General features: G+C 34.4%; 1 protein-coding gene across 31 annotated transcripts in view; it reads left to right on the top strand.

Moving 5' to 3' along the window:
- Positions 1-16,667, top strand: part of LOC117416582 (muscleblind-like protein 1) — a 78,561-nt gene extending 61,894 nt beyond the window's left edge. For 6 of the 31 annotated variants that reach the window (XM_059034433.1, XM_059034448.1, XM_034027766.3 and 3 more), the window contains 9 exons: positions 581-781; positions 5,112-5,363; positions 6,065-6,118; positions 6,918-7,068; positions 8,971-9,006; positions 9,777-9,871; positions 10,370-10,393; positions 11,251-11,325; positions 13,224-16,667. In XM_059034433.1, coding sequence (XP_058890416.1) covers positions 581-781; positions 5,112-5,363; positions 6,065-6,118; positions 6,918-7,068; positions 8,971-9,006; positions 9,777-9,871; positions 10,370-10,393; positions 11,251-11,307 — 870 coding nt within the window. In that variant the 3' untranslated portion in view covers positions 11,308-11,325; positions 13,224-16,667. The remainder of the gene's footprint in view (positions 1-580; positions 782-5,111; positions 5,364-6,064; positions 6,119-6,917; positions 7,069-8,970; positions 9,007-9,776; positions 9,872-10,369; positions 10,394-11,250; positions 11,326-13,223) is intronic. The other 25 variants (XM_059034435.1, XM_034027770.3, XM_059034444.1 and 22 more) reach the window with 14 other exon arrangements.
- The last annotated feature ends 3,043 nt before the right edge of the window (positions 16,668-19,710 follow it).

The following is a 19,710-nucleotide window of genomic DNA, read 5'->3' as shown; positions in this document are numbered from 1 at the left end:
TAAAAATAGACTCATGACTTCTAAAGATGTCCCTCTCAAATTAACAGCATAAATAAAGATGTGTCAAACATAAATACATTTATAAACTGTGAAAGGGCTAAACTGTTATTTTGCTGTATGTCTTTGAAAACAAAGCGTTATTTGTTTGTTTAATTAACAGAGTTAATACGTGTAAATAAATAAATGCATTCTTGTCATTTGGTTATGAATACAAAGTTGTTATGAAGTCAGAAGGCCACTTCACCGCACTGCTCTGGACATAACATTCCTTAGCAGTTTAAGGGAGGTGTTGTATGCTGCATGTCCCTGTGAAAATGCAGCACCCTCCTGTTTTAATGTAATCTGAAACCTACTATGTGACAAATTGTCTTAGCATTAAGAAGTTATTATTAAGAAGGTGAGTTGTTTTTTCCACAGCTGCGTAGCAAAGTGTCCCTAACTGACTTACAGTAATAACCACCTTGTACACAACCAAAAAAACACGCTGCCATTTATTGCTGTTCAGAACATTATACATGTTTTACAATTTGCCCCTTTTTATATATTTTTCTTGTTAAACTCTTAATATTTTATTTTGCAGCCAATGTTCTCTGTCGCCCCAAGCCTAGCCACCAATGCGGCAGCAGCTTTCAACCCCTACATGGGGCCAGTGTCTCCAGGCTTGCTCCCAGCTGAAATGATGCCTACCGGTCCAATGCTGGTAACAGGGAACCCTGCAGTCCCTGGCCCTGCAGCTGCAGCTGCTGCTGCTCAGAAACTAATGAGGACAGACAGACTGGAGGTAAGCCATTATTATTATTATTATTATTATTAGTAGTAGTAGTAGTAGTAGTAGTAGTTATTATTATTATTATTATTATTATTATTATTATTATTATTATTATTATTATTATTATTATTATTATTATTATTATTATTATTATTATTTATTGTTACTTTGTAATTTGTACTACTTCTTTATATTTCTGTTTTAACCAACATGTAAAGTGCTTTGAGATACTGTGATATGAAAGGTGCTATATAAATAATTTGGGGGATAAGAATACCCTCAACAGTAGAAATAACAATAATTTATTTAAGCTCACAAAAAATTAACTGAACATAAGAACGTTTACAAATGAGAGGAGGCCATTTGGCCCATCTTGTTCGTTTGGTTGTTAGTTAGCTTCTTGAAGGATCCCAGGGTGTCAGCTTCAACAACATTACTGGAGAGTTGGTTCCAGATTCCCACGCTTCTCTGTGTAAAAAAGTGCCACCTATTTTCTGTTCTGAATGCCCCTTTACCTAATCTCCATTTGTGACCCATGGTCCTTGTTTCTTTTTTCAGGTCGAAAAAGTTCCTTGGGTTGACATTGTCAATACCTTTTAGAATTTTGAATGCTTGAATCAGATCGCTGCGTAGTCTTCTTTGTTCAAGACTGAATAGATTCAATTCTTTTAGCCTGTCTGCATATGACATGCCTTTTAAACCCAGGATAATTCTGGTCGCTCTTCTTTGCACTCTTTCTAGAGCAGCAATATCCTTTTTGTAGCGAGGTGACCAGAACTGAACACAGTATTCTAGATGAGGTCTTACTAATGCATTGTAAAGTTTTAAGATTACTTTCCTTGATTTAAATTAAACACTTTTCACTATATATCCGAGCATCTTGTTGGACTTTTTTTATAGCTTCCCCACATTGTCTAGATAAAGACATTTCTGAGTCAACATAAACTCCTGGTCTTTTTCATAGATTCCTTCTTCAATTTCAGTATCTCCCATATGGTATTTATAATGCACATTTGTATTGCCTGCGTGCAGTACCTTACACTTTTAATGTAATTTGCCATGTGTCTGCCCAGTTCTGAATGCTGTCTAGATCATTTTGGATGACCTTTGCTGCTGCATCAGTGTTTGCCACACCTCCTATTTTGGTGTCATCTGCAAATTTAACAAGTTTGCTTACTATACCAGAATCTAAGTCATTAATAGCACAGGACCTAATACTGATCCCTGTGGTACTCCACTGGTTACCTCACTCCATTTTGAGGTTTCTCAGGTGAAATCCTCCTTCGAAGTGACAGGCATCGTAGATAAACTTATTTACTGTAAACGTATTTTCCGTTTGCCTATCTTTGGTTTTCTAAGATCAAATTGGTGAGTCTCAGTTGAGGTTGAAGTGGTTATTGATTGCCTATGATTGGTCTGCTGATGAGGGAGTGGGAGTGGGGGTGTTCATGCTCTGGCATAAACTAAAGGTGCTTTTGAAGAGCAAGTACCATATCATATCTTAACATATTTTGGAAAGTATGGTAAATCCCACAAACATACTTTGTAAAAATTAACCAGATGGTGCAAAGAGATACAGGAACTTCAGCAATATGTTCCCTTTTTTATTTAATATTGTTAGCTGGGTTATAATTGTTAGTTGTTGCAACATGCAAGGGATGTAACTGTAGCATATGGAGTTTAAATGATTAATTTTATATAATAACATACAATAATTAAATAAAACCTCTGGCATACCATCTTGAAATCCAGAATGCACAATGTAATAGTATGGAGGGCTTCAGTAAAAAGTATCTAGCCTGTGACTATTTCTTTTTTACAATTACCACTTACCAGCAGGATCTAACTGTAACAAGCCAGACAAATTACACTGTGCTGTAGGTATAGTTGAATGATATGGTACAGTAAAGGTGAATCATATGTACGAACCTATATGTATGTATGTCGATCTCATCAAATATTTTATATTTCTTGTAACTTAAGAACTGGGAAGCTATTTGAAGTTAATGATATAGTTAACAAAGTAAACTGTAATTTGATTCTGCAATAAATCTGATCAAGACACAAATCAGGACAATAGATACCAGCACAGTATCGATTAGATGAAACTTGAAGAAGCTGCAGATCATTGATGAGCATGATAAAGCAAACATTGATAATGAGAAAACCTCAAATGAAAGATTGGGGACTGTGCTAAAATGATCTGTTTGTTCTTTTATGTTGGCGCCATCATTCAAAAAATTATTACCACATGTTGCAAAATTTACGGTAAAAAACAGAATTCCGGTAAGTATTGCCAAAAGAGAGAGAATGTGGCTGAAATGTGAAACCTAAGTATATTGCAAAATTGGAGTTGCTGGCATGACTGAATGGTATTTGGCTAGTGCTGTAGAGTACTGAGTTCTGAACTTTCTCCAGTAGTAGTTTTTAGATCTAACAACTGAATTGTATTAACAATACTATTTGCAGTGTGTGTAGTTTGTGACCTGGCTTTAGAAAGATTTTCAAAAACAATTACTCATGAAAGCAGAACCAAAGTACAGGAATGATGTTATAAAAATCAACATGGGTGGGATACTGTGCTTTAAACTACAGTACGTGTCTCAGCTGCTTGTGACTCACAGCCAGCAGACATTACTGCATTTGTAGAACAAGTTGCCAAAGGAAACAAGAAGTGTTGTATTAAGTAGCTTTTAATTGCGTTTAAAAATTCGGAAAATGGAAACAACTTTTAAGTGTTTTCAATTGTTAGTTAATGGTTACAATAAGGGGCAGGGAGATAATAGTAAACAACGTGGACCCAATTTTAATGATTGAAATGTGTCTGGTCTAAGTTTCAAAGGCACCTTTGTGTTCCATTGATTCCAAGATGTTAGAAAACTAAACAGTTCATGTCAGTCTTTCATGTCTCATTTGCATTTGTTTAATGTGCTGTAGCAATGGTGTGAGCTGTAAAGAATTCTGGTACAATACTTAACAAACTACGCTGGTCAGCTGACCTGTTTGAATACCTTTATAACATTATGACTAAATACTGTGGCCAGTTTTGTATTGCCTTTTTAAGTTAGCAGTTATTTGCAGAGTCTAATATTGTATTTAAATGTTAAAACAAATGAATTGTACAGCTCACGTTTTGGGCTCTGTTTCACAATGATATTAGTCGTAGCAGCGCTGCCACCAAGTAACAGTAGTATATTATCATCTGAACTAAGTGGTTCTTTGTTATTTTACACAGGTACATTTCAACATAGGTTTTGCTAAGACAGTTAAAGGCAAAGTATCCTTTTGAATAGTTATGCATTTTGGTGTGTTTTCTTTAACTTTAATTTTTTGGAACCAAGTGAACTGGGGAAGAAAGTGAATAGCATTCGAAGGATAAAATTAATTCCCAAGCTTTTTCTTGACCCCCCCCCCCCCCCCCCCCCAAAAAAAACAACAACATTAATTTCCTGTTTTTTATTTTGATGTATTTTTCATTTGGCACATTTATAACAAACTCCTTAGTTCACCCTTGTACAACTGTGTCCATACTGGTATGAAAAGAGACGTTACGTTTTAAAAGAACACCTGTCAGGATTTCATTGTATGCAGAAATTGGTTTTGTGCAGCTGCTAATAGATTGATGAACATGGTAGACAGTACAGTGGAAAAGGCTGGTGATGAATAGATGCATATTCTTTTTATGGTTCCACCTTGATCTACTGTGTTTTCATCATGGCATTTTCCATCAATGGGTTTTGAAATAACACGATAAGACAAACATGACAAAAACCTTTTGTTTCAAGTGAATTCTGACTTGATTGTAGTTGACACGTGTTATGTTTCATATGATTTTTTTGTGTGTGTATTAATATTTTTTCTTAAGGGTTGTTGTTAGAGATATTGCTGCTTTGCTTATAGGTATAAATAATCTATGCAGTTATGATTACTTGTTGTGACATACCTGAAATCATATTTGATCACGTGTTGTTCATAATGGGTTTCACTATTGAAATGTTTACTTATAAAGTGACTGTAGATTTGGTGTATCAGAAGTGTAATTTATATGATACCTGTACATACTGTATATATGTTGATTTAAATATTCATCTTTATTCTTAGTTTACACATGAACAAATATAATCGTCATGGAGCTAGCAGTGCAGCTTTCCTTTTCAATATACAAATATACTTTTAAATATGAATGATGCTGAAATGATCCAATATTAGTCGGAAATCAGGAGAAGTTACCTTTGCAACAGCGAGTGATTTCAGAGCAGACAACATGCGCACTGGTTTTTGGGTTCTTGTAAACGCCCGCGATGAGGACACTTTTCTTACTCGGTATTGGTTAATATTGCAGGTTTGCAGGGAGTACCAGCGTGGAAACTGCACAAGAGGTGAAACTGACTGCCGGTTCGCTCATCCCTCGGACAGCACGATGATTGATACCAATGACAACACAGTCACTGTGTGCATGGATTACATTAAAGGGAGATGCTCCAGGGAAAAGTGTAAATATTTCCACCCTCCTGCACACCTGCAGGCCAAGATAAAAGCCGCGCAACACCAGGTCAATCAGGCTGCAGCTGCACAGGCAGCAGCCACCGCCATGGTAGGTCAATGAATTATTGCACTTGCAAAAAAATAATAAATCTTTTGCCCTTTGTTTTGAAATCTGTACTTTTGCTGATGAACACTATATATATATATATATATATATATATATATATATATATATGTTAGAAGTAGTCGCCAACCACATTTTTTTGCCTGAGTTTTGCCTTTTAAGGTCTTTTAGAATTAGTATCAGCAGATAATCTGTAATTGCATTACAAGATTAGGGTTATCTTGTTTAAACTAGTCTGTTCCTCTTTGTAATGTTGTATTTTCTTTCACACACCTAAATATGCTATGAAACTTTGTGTGATATATGTAACCTAGTGTGATACCGTTAGAGAGAGCCCTGATTCTGGATTGTGTTGCTTTGATAACTGATAACCCAACAATTCTTGTGCAAAAATACAGATGGCAAGCTGTCTCTCTTTGATTAGATTACCTTTGTGTGTAATTAACTACATAGACTCTGGTCTTTAGCCTCACAATAACAACTCAGTAGTGTCTTTATTGTGCATGCTTAGTCTTGTTATCCGTTGTATATTGCATTCCGATGATTTGTTTTTTTTATTTGTTTTTTTCTCACCTACCCAAATATGCACTGCTGCCCCCATGATGCACCTCTGCTTGCTGTTTATGTTAATGCGCTTGAACCCCATTGGCCCATTGCCATCATGTGCTCGCTGCCTGCTAATTAAGACTCAGTCGGCTGTCAAATCACTGAAGCGACCCCTCGAGGCAACCTTTGACCTGGTACTATGACCTTTCACCTTTTAGCTTGGCATGTAGCTTTATTGTAGATACAAGTTTTAACTAAAACATTGTTCAAATAATTACTAGTAATATTTTTGTTGCAAAGAGTTCATTAATGGTGATAAATTGATTGTGTATTTCCCCCAAAACATTTTAAAATATATTCTAAGTATCCAAACAAATGATTGACAAACTATTGATAAAATAAAGATAATCACATTCAGTTCATCACCCGAAGACTTTTCTTAGTAAATACTGAGGGTTGTTAAAATTGTATTTATACTATTTCTGTATCTCTGTGGTTGGCATGGCTCTAGTTAAAAGTCTTAAGTATTTAAGTGTTTAATGTTTAAAGATCTGCATGTATTGTTCCAAGTTTTGCATGTCTAATTTTTGGGTGGAAAGTCTGGGGTTAATATATTTTATCCTTATGTACTGGATCTGTATAAATTGCTCTTTAAGATAAGAATTAACATTGCTTTTACTGTTGATCTTCATGGAGCTAGCAGTGCAGCTTTCCTTTTCAATATGATTTGTGTTAGTGTAGGCTTGAAGCTTTGTATTGTTTAAACATTTGAATCCATTGTAAGATGCAGCTCTGACATTTTATGAATTTGTATATCAGAGCAGTGCTTGCTTTATTAAGCTGTTATTAGTACTGTTGCCTTTCTCTTTTTTTTTTGTAGTAGTAGTATAGTCTGCCGCTTGCTTGCTGGTTGCTATAGATGGACTCTGCAGATTGATTTTGCATTCTACTGATTATTCTTTTTTTCACTCTTTTACACATCCTCATTTGCAGGGAATCCCTCCAGGTGTACTTCCCCCATTACCAAAGAGACCCGCACTTGAAAAAACCAATGGTGCCACCTCAGTCTTTAATACTGGTGTTTTCCAATACCAACAGGCCCTTGCCAACATGCAGTTTCAGCAACAAGCCTTCATCCCTTCAGGTAGGCGCTTCTGCTTTCTGTGCTGAACACCATAGAAAAGCAAAAGCAGAAGTCCTTGTGATACCTGCACTTACAAGTTAACAACCCAATAATTTGTGTGTATTTTTTCAGAATTGTTTTCTTTTAAAAAATAAAAATAAAATAAACATACAAACCTGGTTTGTTCTAAAGCAACAGAGAAAAAGGAGAACACTCTCTTAAAAAAAAGAAATGCTGGTAAGCCCGCAGTCACAATATTCATTTTCAAGAATTAGCGCTGCAAATTGCAGTAGAGAAGGACTGTTCTCCTTTCTTTGTTTTCTTTGCTTAGTGCTTCCCTTAGCTGTAATGAATAGATTTATTGTAACATGATTGCTGTAGGACCCTTTTAAAAACAGTAACCAATAGTTTATATTTATGCCTCATTTACCAGTCTATGAGTCAGCCTGATAATAGGAGTAAATTACAGACCGTCGTAAAGCATATTAGAGAACGAGGCCCCAGCTGATTCTGTACATCTTACTTGTTTAAACTGTGGCTTCCCTGCTAGCAAGCCTTCTCTTCCTGATCCGTGCTCAGAATTGACGTCTGCTTTGTTTTGAATGTATTCTATTATTTATTTGATTTCACTGTGGGTCCTGCAGCATTCAGTGTCAGTATTGAACCCCCAGCTGATGTATCACCGCTGCCTTGAGTTTTATATGCTTCACATTCCTGTCCAGCTTGTGTGTGCTAGTAAAGGTTCTTAGTAAAACTGTATCAGTCGTTTTTGGTTGAGGCTCTGCAAAATGTTAAAGGGGATGCATTTCTGTATATTTACCTATAAAGAGGAAGTACATTATGATATACTGCCTGCACAAGGCATTTAAGGTTATTTTTGAATGCCCAGTAGTTTTAAGTCATTAGATGGAATACATTCATTTTCAATCCAGAATTATTTATGTCTGTTTTAAAAACTTCAAACATGCCCATTACTTTGGAGGCTGCATTCTCATTACTTCTGGAGATCTTTGGTTTTAAAACTTAAATGTATACACAAGATCAAACATTGAGACTAATTTACAGTACAGTCAGAATGGTACTGGGTCCTTCACAGTTATAAACATGCTTCCAAAGCATCCTATCATATTCGAACTGGAACGGGACTTCAATCGGAATTCTCCACATTTAATCTTTTTTGTTGATGTACAATATTGTGATTTAAATAACCAAGGCTTAACAACAACAACAAACGATCACACCGTAATGGTTGAGACTAACACTAATGCTAACTATATGTCAACCCAAACCAAATTCTGACACAAATGGTTTCATGTCAGAAGATGGAACCCTTTGAGAAAAGCTTGGTACTCAATTCTTTCACCACCCGAATAGAGTGCAGGAATGCTGTATATACCAAATTGTGCTGAGTGCAGCAGAAACTGGGTTGTCCCTGTGAAAGTCAAATCTGCAGTGTTTCATTTGGAAGTATAGCATGCTGTCTACTTAACTATTAAAAAGTCAAATAGACAACCATTTAGTTCAATACCTGTATCTTCACACACACACACACACATATATATATATACATACAAACATACAGTTAAACCATTTATTTAGAACGAAGAATCCGATTTGACCTTCAAACTTTAAATAAAACTCTAGGCTGTAACAGAAGGGCAATGAGTTTGTCGTTAATGACAGAACATGGAGTGATGATTTACCAGCGCACAGAACAATTAAATGGTTCACAGAAACACTCTTTTATGGTTACCTTTGCTAGTTTATGAGTTGATTGTGCTTTCAAGTTAAATGCTGTTCTGTTAATAACACGTTTTACTCCTTGTTTAAATGGTTTTGTTTTTCTAATTACACTTGTGATGGGTTGTTTTTAATTCTTTTCCCTTTCAAATCCACCTTCCTGTTGCAATGCATGATGGGCAGGCTCAATATTGTGCATGACACCTGCATCAAGTGTTGGTAGGTGCCAGCGTTCTTTCTTAATTATCTTGAACCCTGTGTCTTGCTCGCACACACCATCAAAATCCATTGCTGACTGAGCTTGTTGCTGAATATGCACAGTCATTTCCCCTTCTCTAACATCTGCCAAGTAAACATGTATTTGAAATGTAATTGACATTCATTTAAAAACAAAACACAAAAAAAAACTAAACAAAGAAAAAAAAGATACAATTATATTTGTTTAACTTTTCTTGGTCTATTAGCACTACTTTTAGTGGATTTTGATGGGATTGTGAGTCTCAATGCAAGGGTTTGTTTATGTTCATCTTTGTATAATCAATTGAGCTGAACTTTGACATTTTAATTAATAATATTTCATCTGTGTGATTCGGTTTGTAGAAGTGCAGTGTTGATTTTAAATTCATTTTGTCGATTCTCTGTTATGTTAAAAATGCTAAATGCATGTTAACAAAAACTACTTGAATACAGTAGTCCAAAAATCAACTTTTTTTATTTGAGTTTTTTTTTTAACTAAAAACAACTAATCTGTGTTATTCCCTTGGTGATGATGGTAACTAGCATTTCCCTTTTTTCTCTGTCCCGCATTCCCTTCCTGGAATGCTGTCCTGCTTTGCCCTCCGATTGCATGCCACTTGTTGGTCATGTTATCTCAATGTGGCACATGGCTTTCTGCTGGGATAACACTACCATGCCCCAATACTTTACCACATGGTGCCACTGTGCCCATATTGCTACACTATTTGCTTATATGATTTTCCCTCTGAAAGTTTCCATGATGCACGGCGCCACACCCGCCTGTATGTCTGCAGCATCATCGTCTGCCTCAAGTGTTCCCTTCGCTGCAGCAGCCTCAGCCAACCAGGTTTGCTCATTTACAGCTTTGTTTCTCAATATAAACAGCTCTTAAATCGGTGCTTTTTAACAAAGGGAATTGGTATATCCCTCTTGTTGGCCTACACTGAAATTATTACTTACCAAAACAAATAGCATTTCATTTAAAAAACCCCATTCCTAATGGCTGGAACTGTACATCATATTTAAAGTGTTTTCTAGATCATAGCACTGCATTTCTGTCGTTAATAGCTGTACACGTAGCAATTGTAGAATGTACAACAATTGAGTTTTATGCCATTTTTTCAGATTAACAGATAAACTGGTTGATAAACTGAGTGCCTCCACTCATGCCTACAAAACACACAATAGTGAGGTATGACACTAAAAGAAACTAGTTTAAAAAAACGATAAGCTTTTGACTAGAAGACGTTGAGGGCATTGATAAAGAATTCTAGCTTGTTGTTTGTGAAGTTCGCTATTGTCCACAATATTAATTTGTGCACTTTTTGTCCTTTTCATGTTTGAGATTCCCCAAGAATACATGCATTTGGTATGTATGAGGTAGTTTTTCTTCAAAATATAAATGTGCAAGGTACTATATGTATGTTTGCAGTATCTGCATACCTAGGGTCCTATTCTCAAAGACCCACAATATATATTTGACCTAAATGTACATTTTTCCATGTTGGTAAGTTTTCTGAAAATTGTGAGGTGCCACTGGTAATCATTGCAAGCAGAATATTACTGAGCAATTTAAGTACAATATTACAGGACAATATTACAGCACATATGTGATACTTATTCTCTGTTTGACATTGAAGGCTGGAATGCATTCTTTAATAATAATAATAATAATAACAATAATAATAATAATACATACATACATACCTACACACATACATCCTTTTTAAGCTTAGAAGTGTGTTGGATATAACATTAAACATACATTTGGCTAACAATGGATCAGTGTAGCCTTGACATGGGCCTATTCTTCCAATTGACGTACAGCCTGCCATTCAGGGTGCTCTCTTGTCCATTTTGATCATTTTAAAAAGGGGATAGTGCAAATGATTCCTAAAATTGCACTCTGTGAAGGTCAACAAGAAGGGAAACAGATCAGGGTGCATGGGTCATTGTGTTTGCTTTCCTCATCTTACTATCGGCTTTCAACACTTATTCACTGTTGTTCAGCAAATATTCAACTACTGATTTGTTATTCATTTAGTTGCTGTAAGTTTTAGCTAATACATGTGCATTTATGAATATGGATCCATCGTTAAACAGTAGTTTACAAGTATGTTTCTAATTTTTGTTTATTTTCTTTAATTCATTTTAGAGCTTTTCCAGAATATGTTAATCTTTGGCTATGTTTTTTTTTGTTGTTGTTGTTTTGTTTTTAATCTACAGATACCCATAATGTCTGCAGACCATCTGACTAGCCACAAGTATGTTACTCAGATGTAGGAGTCCCTTCACAGAACAGTGAGTTTAACAACGTTCACTTTAATTTATCCAGCTTCTCTATGTTACATGTTAATGATTCAGAATCACTAGCATGTCTTCTTGCACTTCAAACAAAATCTCCTGTGTTGCAAAACCTGAAGGCCTACTCTGAATAATATAGGGCGGTGATAATGATTCATTTTGTACAACAACCTGTGAGGCATATTAAGGCTGCGTTTATCTTATGAGAAACAATAAGAATGCAGCCAACTCAGGAGTATGAAGTGGAGCATGAAATAATGTTACAGGCAGCTGCAAGCTACTTATGAGAATTACCCAGTGCTCAGAATACTGTACCTTCTCAACCCTATAACCATACAGTACATTGTAATAATGTTTTGCATCACATTGAGTTTAACACAGTTCAATCTAAATTCAATGGTGCTTTATTGGCATGACTTACAATAGCAGTTGTTGCCAAAGCAATTATACAATACAAGAGAGAGAGAGAGAGAGAGAGAGAGAGAGAGAGAGAGAGAGAGAGAGAGAGAGAGAGAGAGAGGTTGGAAACAAATTAAAGAACAACAACAACAAAAGTATAACTCACTAATGACAACACTCATAGCTAACAAACCATGGGATATGTGTTTCAACAGCGCCCTCTATGGGAAGTTGTTGTTGTTGTGCCGTTGTTTTCCCATGGCTTATTCTGTGCCAAAATCCAGCACTCTACGTTGGCTAAATAAACTGCAAGATGGAGTATATGCCAGTCCTGTATATATTTTTAAAACAATTTGGGCACTACACCTTTAATCTAATATTAAAAAAACACACAAGAAACATTTGCTTTTAAAAATATAATTACATTTCCTTAAAACCAATATACTTCAGCATCTGTGAAAGTTGTTCACCTCAGTATATTTATCTCGAGTATGCTTCCATATTAATAGAATTGAATGGCACTGTAAATGACATACCGAAGTGATAAAGCAGTAAAATTGCTTTGTGTACCGGAAGATTTGAAATGCAGCTCATTATTCCTTTTGATATGGTACATATACATTTATAACTGGGAAGATACTGACATTCCAAATGTAAATGCAGTTTGCTCGAATGTGACTTACCACATGACGTTTACGGTGCCCTTTTTATAATTAATTTCAATAACACTGCTGTTAGTGAGAGTCCTTGGGAATATGGTTACCATGGCAATGTAATGGTAGAATATAAATCCTGTTTAGAGTGGATAGTAATGTGATGCTACAAAAGAGTAAGGCCTTTAAACAAATCTCTATTATTGGAGTATTTTTAAATGCTGATACACAGAAATATAGTTCACTAAATATACAGTACGTATCTACACTTCTGAACTAATTATGCTGGTCAGTTTAAGTTAAATACATTAGTTGAACTGCAATTTTAAACAATTTTGGAAAACAGTGTCATTGGTCTTGATAATTGTATTCTTATTTTTTTATTAAAATATGCAAGCAGTTTATTGTATCTTCATTGCACCGGAGGGCAGCAAAGGCTATTATTAAATAAGTAAAAACAATACTGCTTATTTTACATAGATCATTTCATGGAAATGTTGTGACACTGATAAGTCTCCAACGACAAGATTTTTGGTGGTGATGTTCCTAATACTGTTGGGCTCATGCATCATTTTATCAGGTTCTATAGTATTGCAGATAATAAAGGTTTATTACGTGGTATCTTCAATTAGTTGTGTTAATAAACTACGACAAAATATTGTGCAGTTGAGGTCATTCTGATAATATGGGCAGATATTCATTTTACTTATTTGTAATATTCAGATATGGCACAACAAAATCTTGATTATCAATTAGTGATACCAGTGTATCTGATGTAACAGTGATACTGTTTTAATATAATGTTTTGAAACATGCTTGTGTTTATTTATTTATTTTTTTCAGATCATACTAAAGATAAAAGTGTGCTGGTATACAGTTCAAATGTCATCGGTCATGTAAAAATACATCAGAGACCTCATCCCCTCAGCAGGAGAAGTTGACATAATGCATGCTAACACCACAAGACAGAGGGCAGAAGACCTGGACATACAAATACTGCACACCGAGACGTATATACTCTGTATCTTTTACTAATCTTAAAGCTGAGGGGGACTGTGTTACTGTCCACTATGCATCACTGTCTGCCTTTTCTACTATCGTTGTATGTATACATTTCAGTACATATGCATAAATAATCCATTACCGTAAAGGTCTAGTCCTCACTGAAAAGGTAGACTGTGATGTAGTTATCATGTCTAACATTGGTACGTCTGTAGACCAAGAAATTATTTTGTTTTTTTTAATTCTGATATATTTCTTTCATGGTTTACAAATAACAAAGGTGCACCTTGTATTAAAAAAAAAAAAAAAATGCCATTATAGATGAGAGTCGATTGTGCATGCACAGTGTTCTGTGTGTAAGGGTTATATTTTTAACAGAACAGATTGTAAGAGGAAGTAAAGGAGGTATCTGACAGAGATGAATGTGCTGAGCAAAACCACAACTGTGTATATTATAAAGCACAACATGGCTTTAAGTACCATGTTATAGGATACACATTAAGTGCCATAGACTGTACATCCAAACTAGAGTATTATTCCTGCAGTGTTACTGTGTTTACCTTATAAACGCCACTTTTTTTTTATTTTTTTGCTACTGCTAGTGCTAACTATGTAGAGGGCACCATTAAGGTTTCAGTGTCAAAACAGTCTCAGAAATGGTATATTTTCCTCAATATTTAGTTCAACACACCTACTTACAGCTGGCATGACATGAACATTCATACTATAATATGATGTAGTTTATTATACCGTAGTACTTATATATTGCATAACATGCCGTGTTATTTTTTTCTGAGTAGTATATCGAGCCATTTCTGAGACAATGAAATGCAAAAGGGTTTAGCAGGTTTTTTTTAGCCTTTGTCAGAAGTCTTTAGACTATAAATGCTTTGCAGAGAAGGGTTTTGCTTTGAGCTGAATGTTGCATTACAGTCACAGTCGATGAAATGGTGACTCTAAACTATGATGAAAGAAGCACTGTCAAAAGAAGCATGATAAACCAAAATCATTTAGTACATGGAGGTGTTTAAGTAGCTACAGGGTGGTGAATTTTGTGTTTTTATTATTATTATTATTATTATTATTATTATTATTATTATTATTATTATTATTATTATTATTATTATTATTGTTCTTGTACTTTTTTAAGATTAACGGCATATAGCCTTAGAAAAATGTTTTATTAGTTGTGTGTGCTTTTTTTTTCATCCAAAGGTTTTTTTTGTTTGTTTGTTTTGTTAACATTTTGCAGCTTGTGATGATTAGTTGAGCCCTTTTCAGCAAAAGTATAGATGGCTGAAGTGGGGCCAGATTCCTGATAGTATAGAAACGGAATGGAAGAAGCGAGAATTCTGTTCTAGAATTTTCCGTACTTCCTAGCCTACTGAAAGTTTTTACAGGAGGAGTGATGTGTTTATTAGTACAAGAATGATGTGTTGATTTTACTGATTGTACTGTAAATCTATAAGCCTTAGATTACATTATGGGTTTGAACCCATCAAAATGTAATTTCAATCATGAGAAGATTATATAGGTTATAAACGCAACATGTTATTGTATTTCTTACATATAGAATTGTACTTTCTTTATCATGTTACATTTATATAGTTTTTTTTCTTGTTTTATTAGGTTGTTTTTTTATTTTCTATTTCTTTTAAAGAAAATTAGTTTTTAGTTTGTAGATTTTTGTTTCATTACATTTTACTGATAACCTTTTAGAGTATTAATTATATTAAAATGAGTTATTTGTTTCCTTCATACCATACTCCTAGTTTTGAATTTACATGTAGTATTAATTAATTATGTGTATTATTGTAAAATAAAAATGTTTTTATTTTACTGTTAGTGAAGTTTAAGAATGTCAGTCATTTTCTTGTCTTGTTTGCATTCTTTGAACAAAGAACCTTTTATATGGATATCTTACAATGAGGAAATCATTGCTAAGTAAGAAGTTAAGTTGTTGCTATAGCAACAATCCTGGCAGACAACTGAGTAATATTATGATGATTTTATTATTATTATTAATTTTTTTTTTTGGTTTGTAAGTAGTCATTATTATATAAAAAATAAATCTAGTTCCTAGATGTTAGAATAAAATTTATTTTTTACTGTATCCATTTCAAATAGTAAAATATTGTTTAAATATGTTTTTTTTTTTTAAATCCCTGGATGTCAGGCCTTGTTTAAAAAAAAAAAAAAAAAAAAAAATGCTGCATAATCAATAGATCAAGGGATTTTTGTGATTAATTGAAATAAACAAAGTTTACGTAGTAAGATTGAATCACTGATCGTGCAAACTCTTGAAGGTTGATTATGCTACCATTGAAAGTGTTGGAACCTACTGGAAGAGGGTTGACTTTTTGCACTTCTGTATATAGTCAAAAAAGAAAGAAACATGTATAATAATAAGATCTTATTTTGAATAATAAAAAAATGTCTATAATTACAGGGAATTTTGTTAGGTTATTAAAAAAATGACAGGCTGAACAAAATTGCTTGCAAAAGTGGCACAGAGGTAGCGCTCCAAACCCCTTTAAGAAAAGGGAAAATTGTTGCTTAGCTTTTTGTGAACAGCTTGTAGTTTGCCAGGAGTTTTTCAGCTGGAAAGATATGCCATCCTCCCAAGATCTTGTACCGGTCCAAACACTGCACCGGTCCAAAAGAACAGGTCCCAAAACAAATGGGTTCAAGTCATTGATCGATTTTTTTCCTTACTTTTGTCAAAATATTTTCATGTTTAAGAAGAAGAAAAAAAAAACAGCAGCATATATTCAAGATATATTCAATAATTACAATGTACTGAATTTCAGTGGTATATCAAAAAAACAAAGATTCACTTTCACACATTCAAAGAGATAGCAAAGAGATAATAAAACACACCATAGCTGTAGTTGTCACATGGATTTGTTTGCTATTGAAAACTCTGTACTTTTAGCAGATGAAAAACAAATTGAATTCTCTAAAACCACCTAAGGTCTTGTATACAAACGACGACTTCATTTATGTAAAATTAGTGACATCAGTCCACTAGTTTTATTGGACAGTCTTATTATTTAACAAAGCTTCATAGTATTGCAGTCCCATGCCTTCGTCTGCTGAAAGGACAGATGCTTGGTTTTACTATTATGTAATCACAGACTTACTTTTTGCTTGTAGTCGCTACAAATAATGTACTCTGTCCTCAACTGCTATTTGTTTTATGCTCATTTTATTATTACTGCTAGATATTGATTCTTGCTGTTATGAAAAAATATATAAAAAAAATAAAGTGGAATTGCTCTAAAACTGTTGTCAAATTGTCCCCTTTGTTGCTGAGATATGTATATTTGTTGTCAATGAAAGACTTCAGGGAGTAAAACAAGACTCATTGCATTGGGTACTGAGGTAAACAACCAAAGTTATGGTCAAGGGAAACAAAAATGCAGGGGGAGGGGGGGACAGAAAGGGAGTGATGATAGTATAGTTTTTAATCCTTCAGCTATCTTGTTGAGGAAGTTAAAATGTGATTTTGTCCCTTAAAAACAGAAAACCTCTGGGGACTGAACTGAAAACAAGCTGACGCAAACACTGCTCACCAATTATACCAGTTCCTTTGGCCGCTGGGTGTCAGTTGTGATTTCCTTCTTAAAGAATCACTCGGGAGGTATATTTGAATGATCTTTTTAATATCACCCCCTGACATTGATAACCCTTCTCTGGTTTTGAATTGTCTTTGGTGATGTCATCCATGATGGATAGTAAGTTAAAGGCTGGCAGGATTTAAGATCACTTGTTAGGTCATGAAAATAGACTTCTTGAAATTGTTATTTATTTATTTATTTATTTTTGCCTACATTCTTGAACCCCTGAATGGAAGTATGAAGATCAGACTGCTCTGCAGAAGCTTTGAATAATGCAGCTATTCACTGAAATTACATTCAACTAAATCAGTAAAGACATGCAGTTGCAATGGGATTCAATTTGAATTCATACACCATGAATTGTTTACTAAATTGCAATATGAGAACAAGTTAAGTCTTCAATTAGGATGCAGGTTGTGCACTACTTTCATTCATAATCATAATCAGCTGGATTTGAAAACCCAGTGAAGCTGTTTTAAAATGAAGCCTTTACTTTCTATAATGAGAATCTTATTGCGCTTATAAAATGGGTCAACTAACTAAATTTAAAAGATAAATTTAAAAAAAAAACATAAAAACATTTTAATTAACAAAAAAGCAGTATTACTGTTTTTTCACCACTTGAATAAGTGTTGGTGTCTGATTCAGACCGTTTTTTTCAAAATTGTATATTAAATGTGGTTAGTCATGTTTATTAATATAAATTTAAATATGGCTACGTTTTTTTTCAGAATTCTAGTGGCGTATGGATATCTACAAGTGATTCGCCCCTTTTTGAAAAAAGTTTCAACCCATGAGAATATGCTGCAATAGTCACACCCCCATGTGACCTGTTTTGACCAATCATGATAGTATTTAAATACCCATTTTATAATGAATTACATACAGCTTTGTAGTTTTCAACAGAAAGCTGACAAAAATTGAAAAATGTGACATTTCATCTAACATGAAATACTGTACTACTATTATGTATTCCAGTAGATTTTTTCTGATATCATTTTGTAGTTTCTTTGGTTACGTGATGTTCAATAAAATATCTAAATTCTGTTCATATAGTTTATATCTTTTAAAGTATGTCTCAATCCTAAAGTTCTAGGTGATGCAAAACTTGCGGCCATCGCTGTGGTAAAATTAAAGATAAAGGTTAATTTTTAATTCCACTAACTGGTGCGCAGATCATCTCAGAGGCTTTCCCAGGCTCACCACAAGTTATTTTCCCACAAGTTACCAATGGGTGGCAGTAACTCAATTGGAAATGTCTGTCGGACAATAGTTGCCAAATACAATGTTTTCTAATACATATCGTTACTGTTCAACTTGTCTTAGAACAGAAGAACGCTCTGAATTTGTTTTTATTATACAGCAGTTCACACACACCTCAACGCTTCATATTTCTGTTATATTTATCAAAATATTGAATACAAGTGTGTATTTAAAAGCAGCCATTTGCTACAAAAACTACTGGAATTGATTTATTAAGGAAAACTGTTCAAGCAATAAAACATTGTCAGGTGTCACTTTTTCTGCTCATACTTTGGTGATCTGCCTAAATCACTTTAATCTTAACACAATCTAATCACAACTGATGAGAGAGAATAAGTCACAAAGAGTATTATCACCCTGTCCATTTCAAGACAGCAAGGAGACAGTTCTACAAGCCAGTGTGCATTACACCTACTTACCAGCAGATGTCACTGTTGCCACCTCCAGACAATTCTCTTTCAAGACAAATACTACATGTATTGCATGCTAATCAAAGTTTTTAAAAGCCCTTATATTGTATTAGCACTGGTATGCTAGTATTTACTTCACGTTGGAGTATGAAGATATTTTTAAGACAATGCTGTGGATAAGAAGTTGCTGCTGCCTGCTGGTACCTAATCAAAAGAAAAGAAGAAACAAATGGTTCTCAGCACACAAAAAGGACAATTACGGGTTAGAACTCCTTGAAGAATAAATTCTAGAACGCACTATAACCTAGCAACCCATGACATCAGCAGGTCCAGCTGGAAGAATGTGAATGATGAAGGTGATACAAATGGTGCAGTTGTTTTTTTTCTTAGAGGGACAGTATATTTTGCCATAATTGTATACAATTGTAAAAAAAAAAACACAATAATGTTTTGTTGGAAACTAAATATTCATTTTATTGGATGTCTACAATCACATTTCTACTGCCTGAGTACTAACATTTCATGGGAAATAAAAAAAAACACTGCATTTTAAGCAGTTAACATTGGGTGGGCAAGTAAATTCTCACATTGACGGCAAAGGAACTAAATGGCTTATTGCTTGGAGAAGTGGGAGTAATGTGCTTTCGTTTTTTAATTTATAAAATCTATCATTTGCCAGGTGATAAAAAAAAATCCTACAATCTGGAATGTATCTCTCCAGGGCATTACTCGTTTCCAAGCAGCACTAAACAGCTGTGTGTGGCTTCACTGGAGGGATTCAGAGCGTCAGACAGGACACCTGCATTTCTGTGTCTGACATCTCACTATAATGTTTTATCATGCACAAATGTAAGTGTTTATTTTAGAGCTATAAAGACCTAAATATGAATACAATCTAAAATAAGACTGAGTGGTGGCAAATGTGATATACATTTTGCAATAAACTTGTTTGACAATGCAGTAAGATGACTAGAAGTAAGATTAACATTTAATGTGTGTTCAGGGGGGTGACTCACTAGTTAAGACCTATACACA

Source organism: Acipenser ruthenus, chromosome 12, assembly GCF_902713425.1.
Source record: "Acipenser ruthenus chromosome 12, fAciRut3.2 maternal haplotype, whole genome shotgun sequence".
Classification (NCBI taxonomy): domain Eukaryota; kingdom Metazoa; phylum Chordata; class Actinopteri; order Acipenseriformes; family Acipenseridae; genus Acipenser; species Acipenser ruthenus.
The sequence above is the reverse complement of the archived record's forward strand: the minus strand, read 5'-3'. Positions and strand labels throughout refer to the sequence as shown.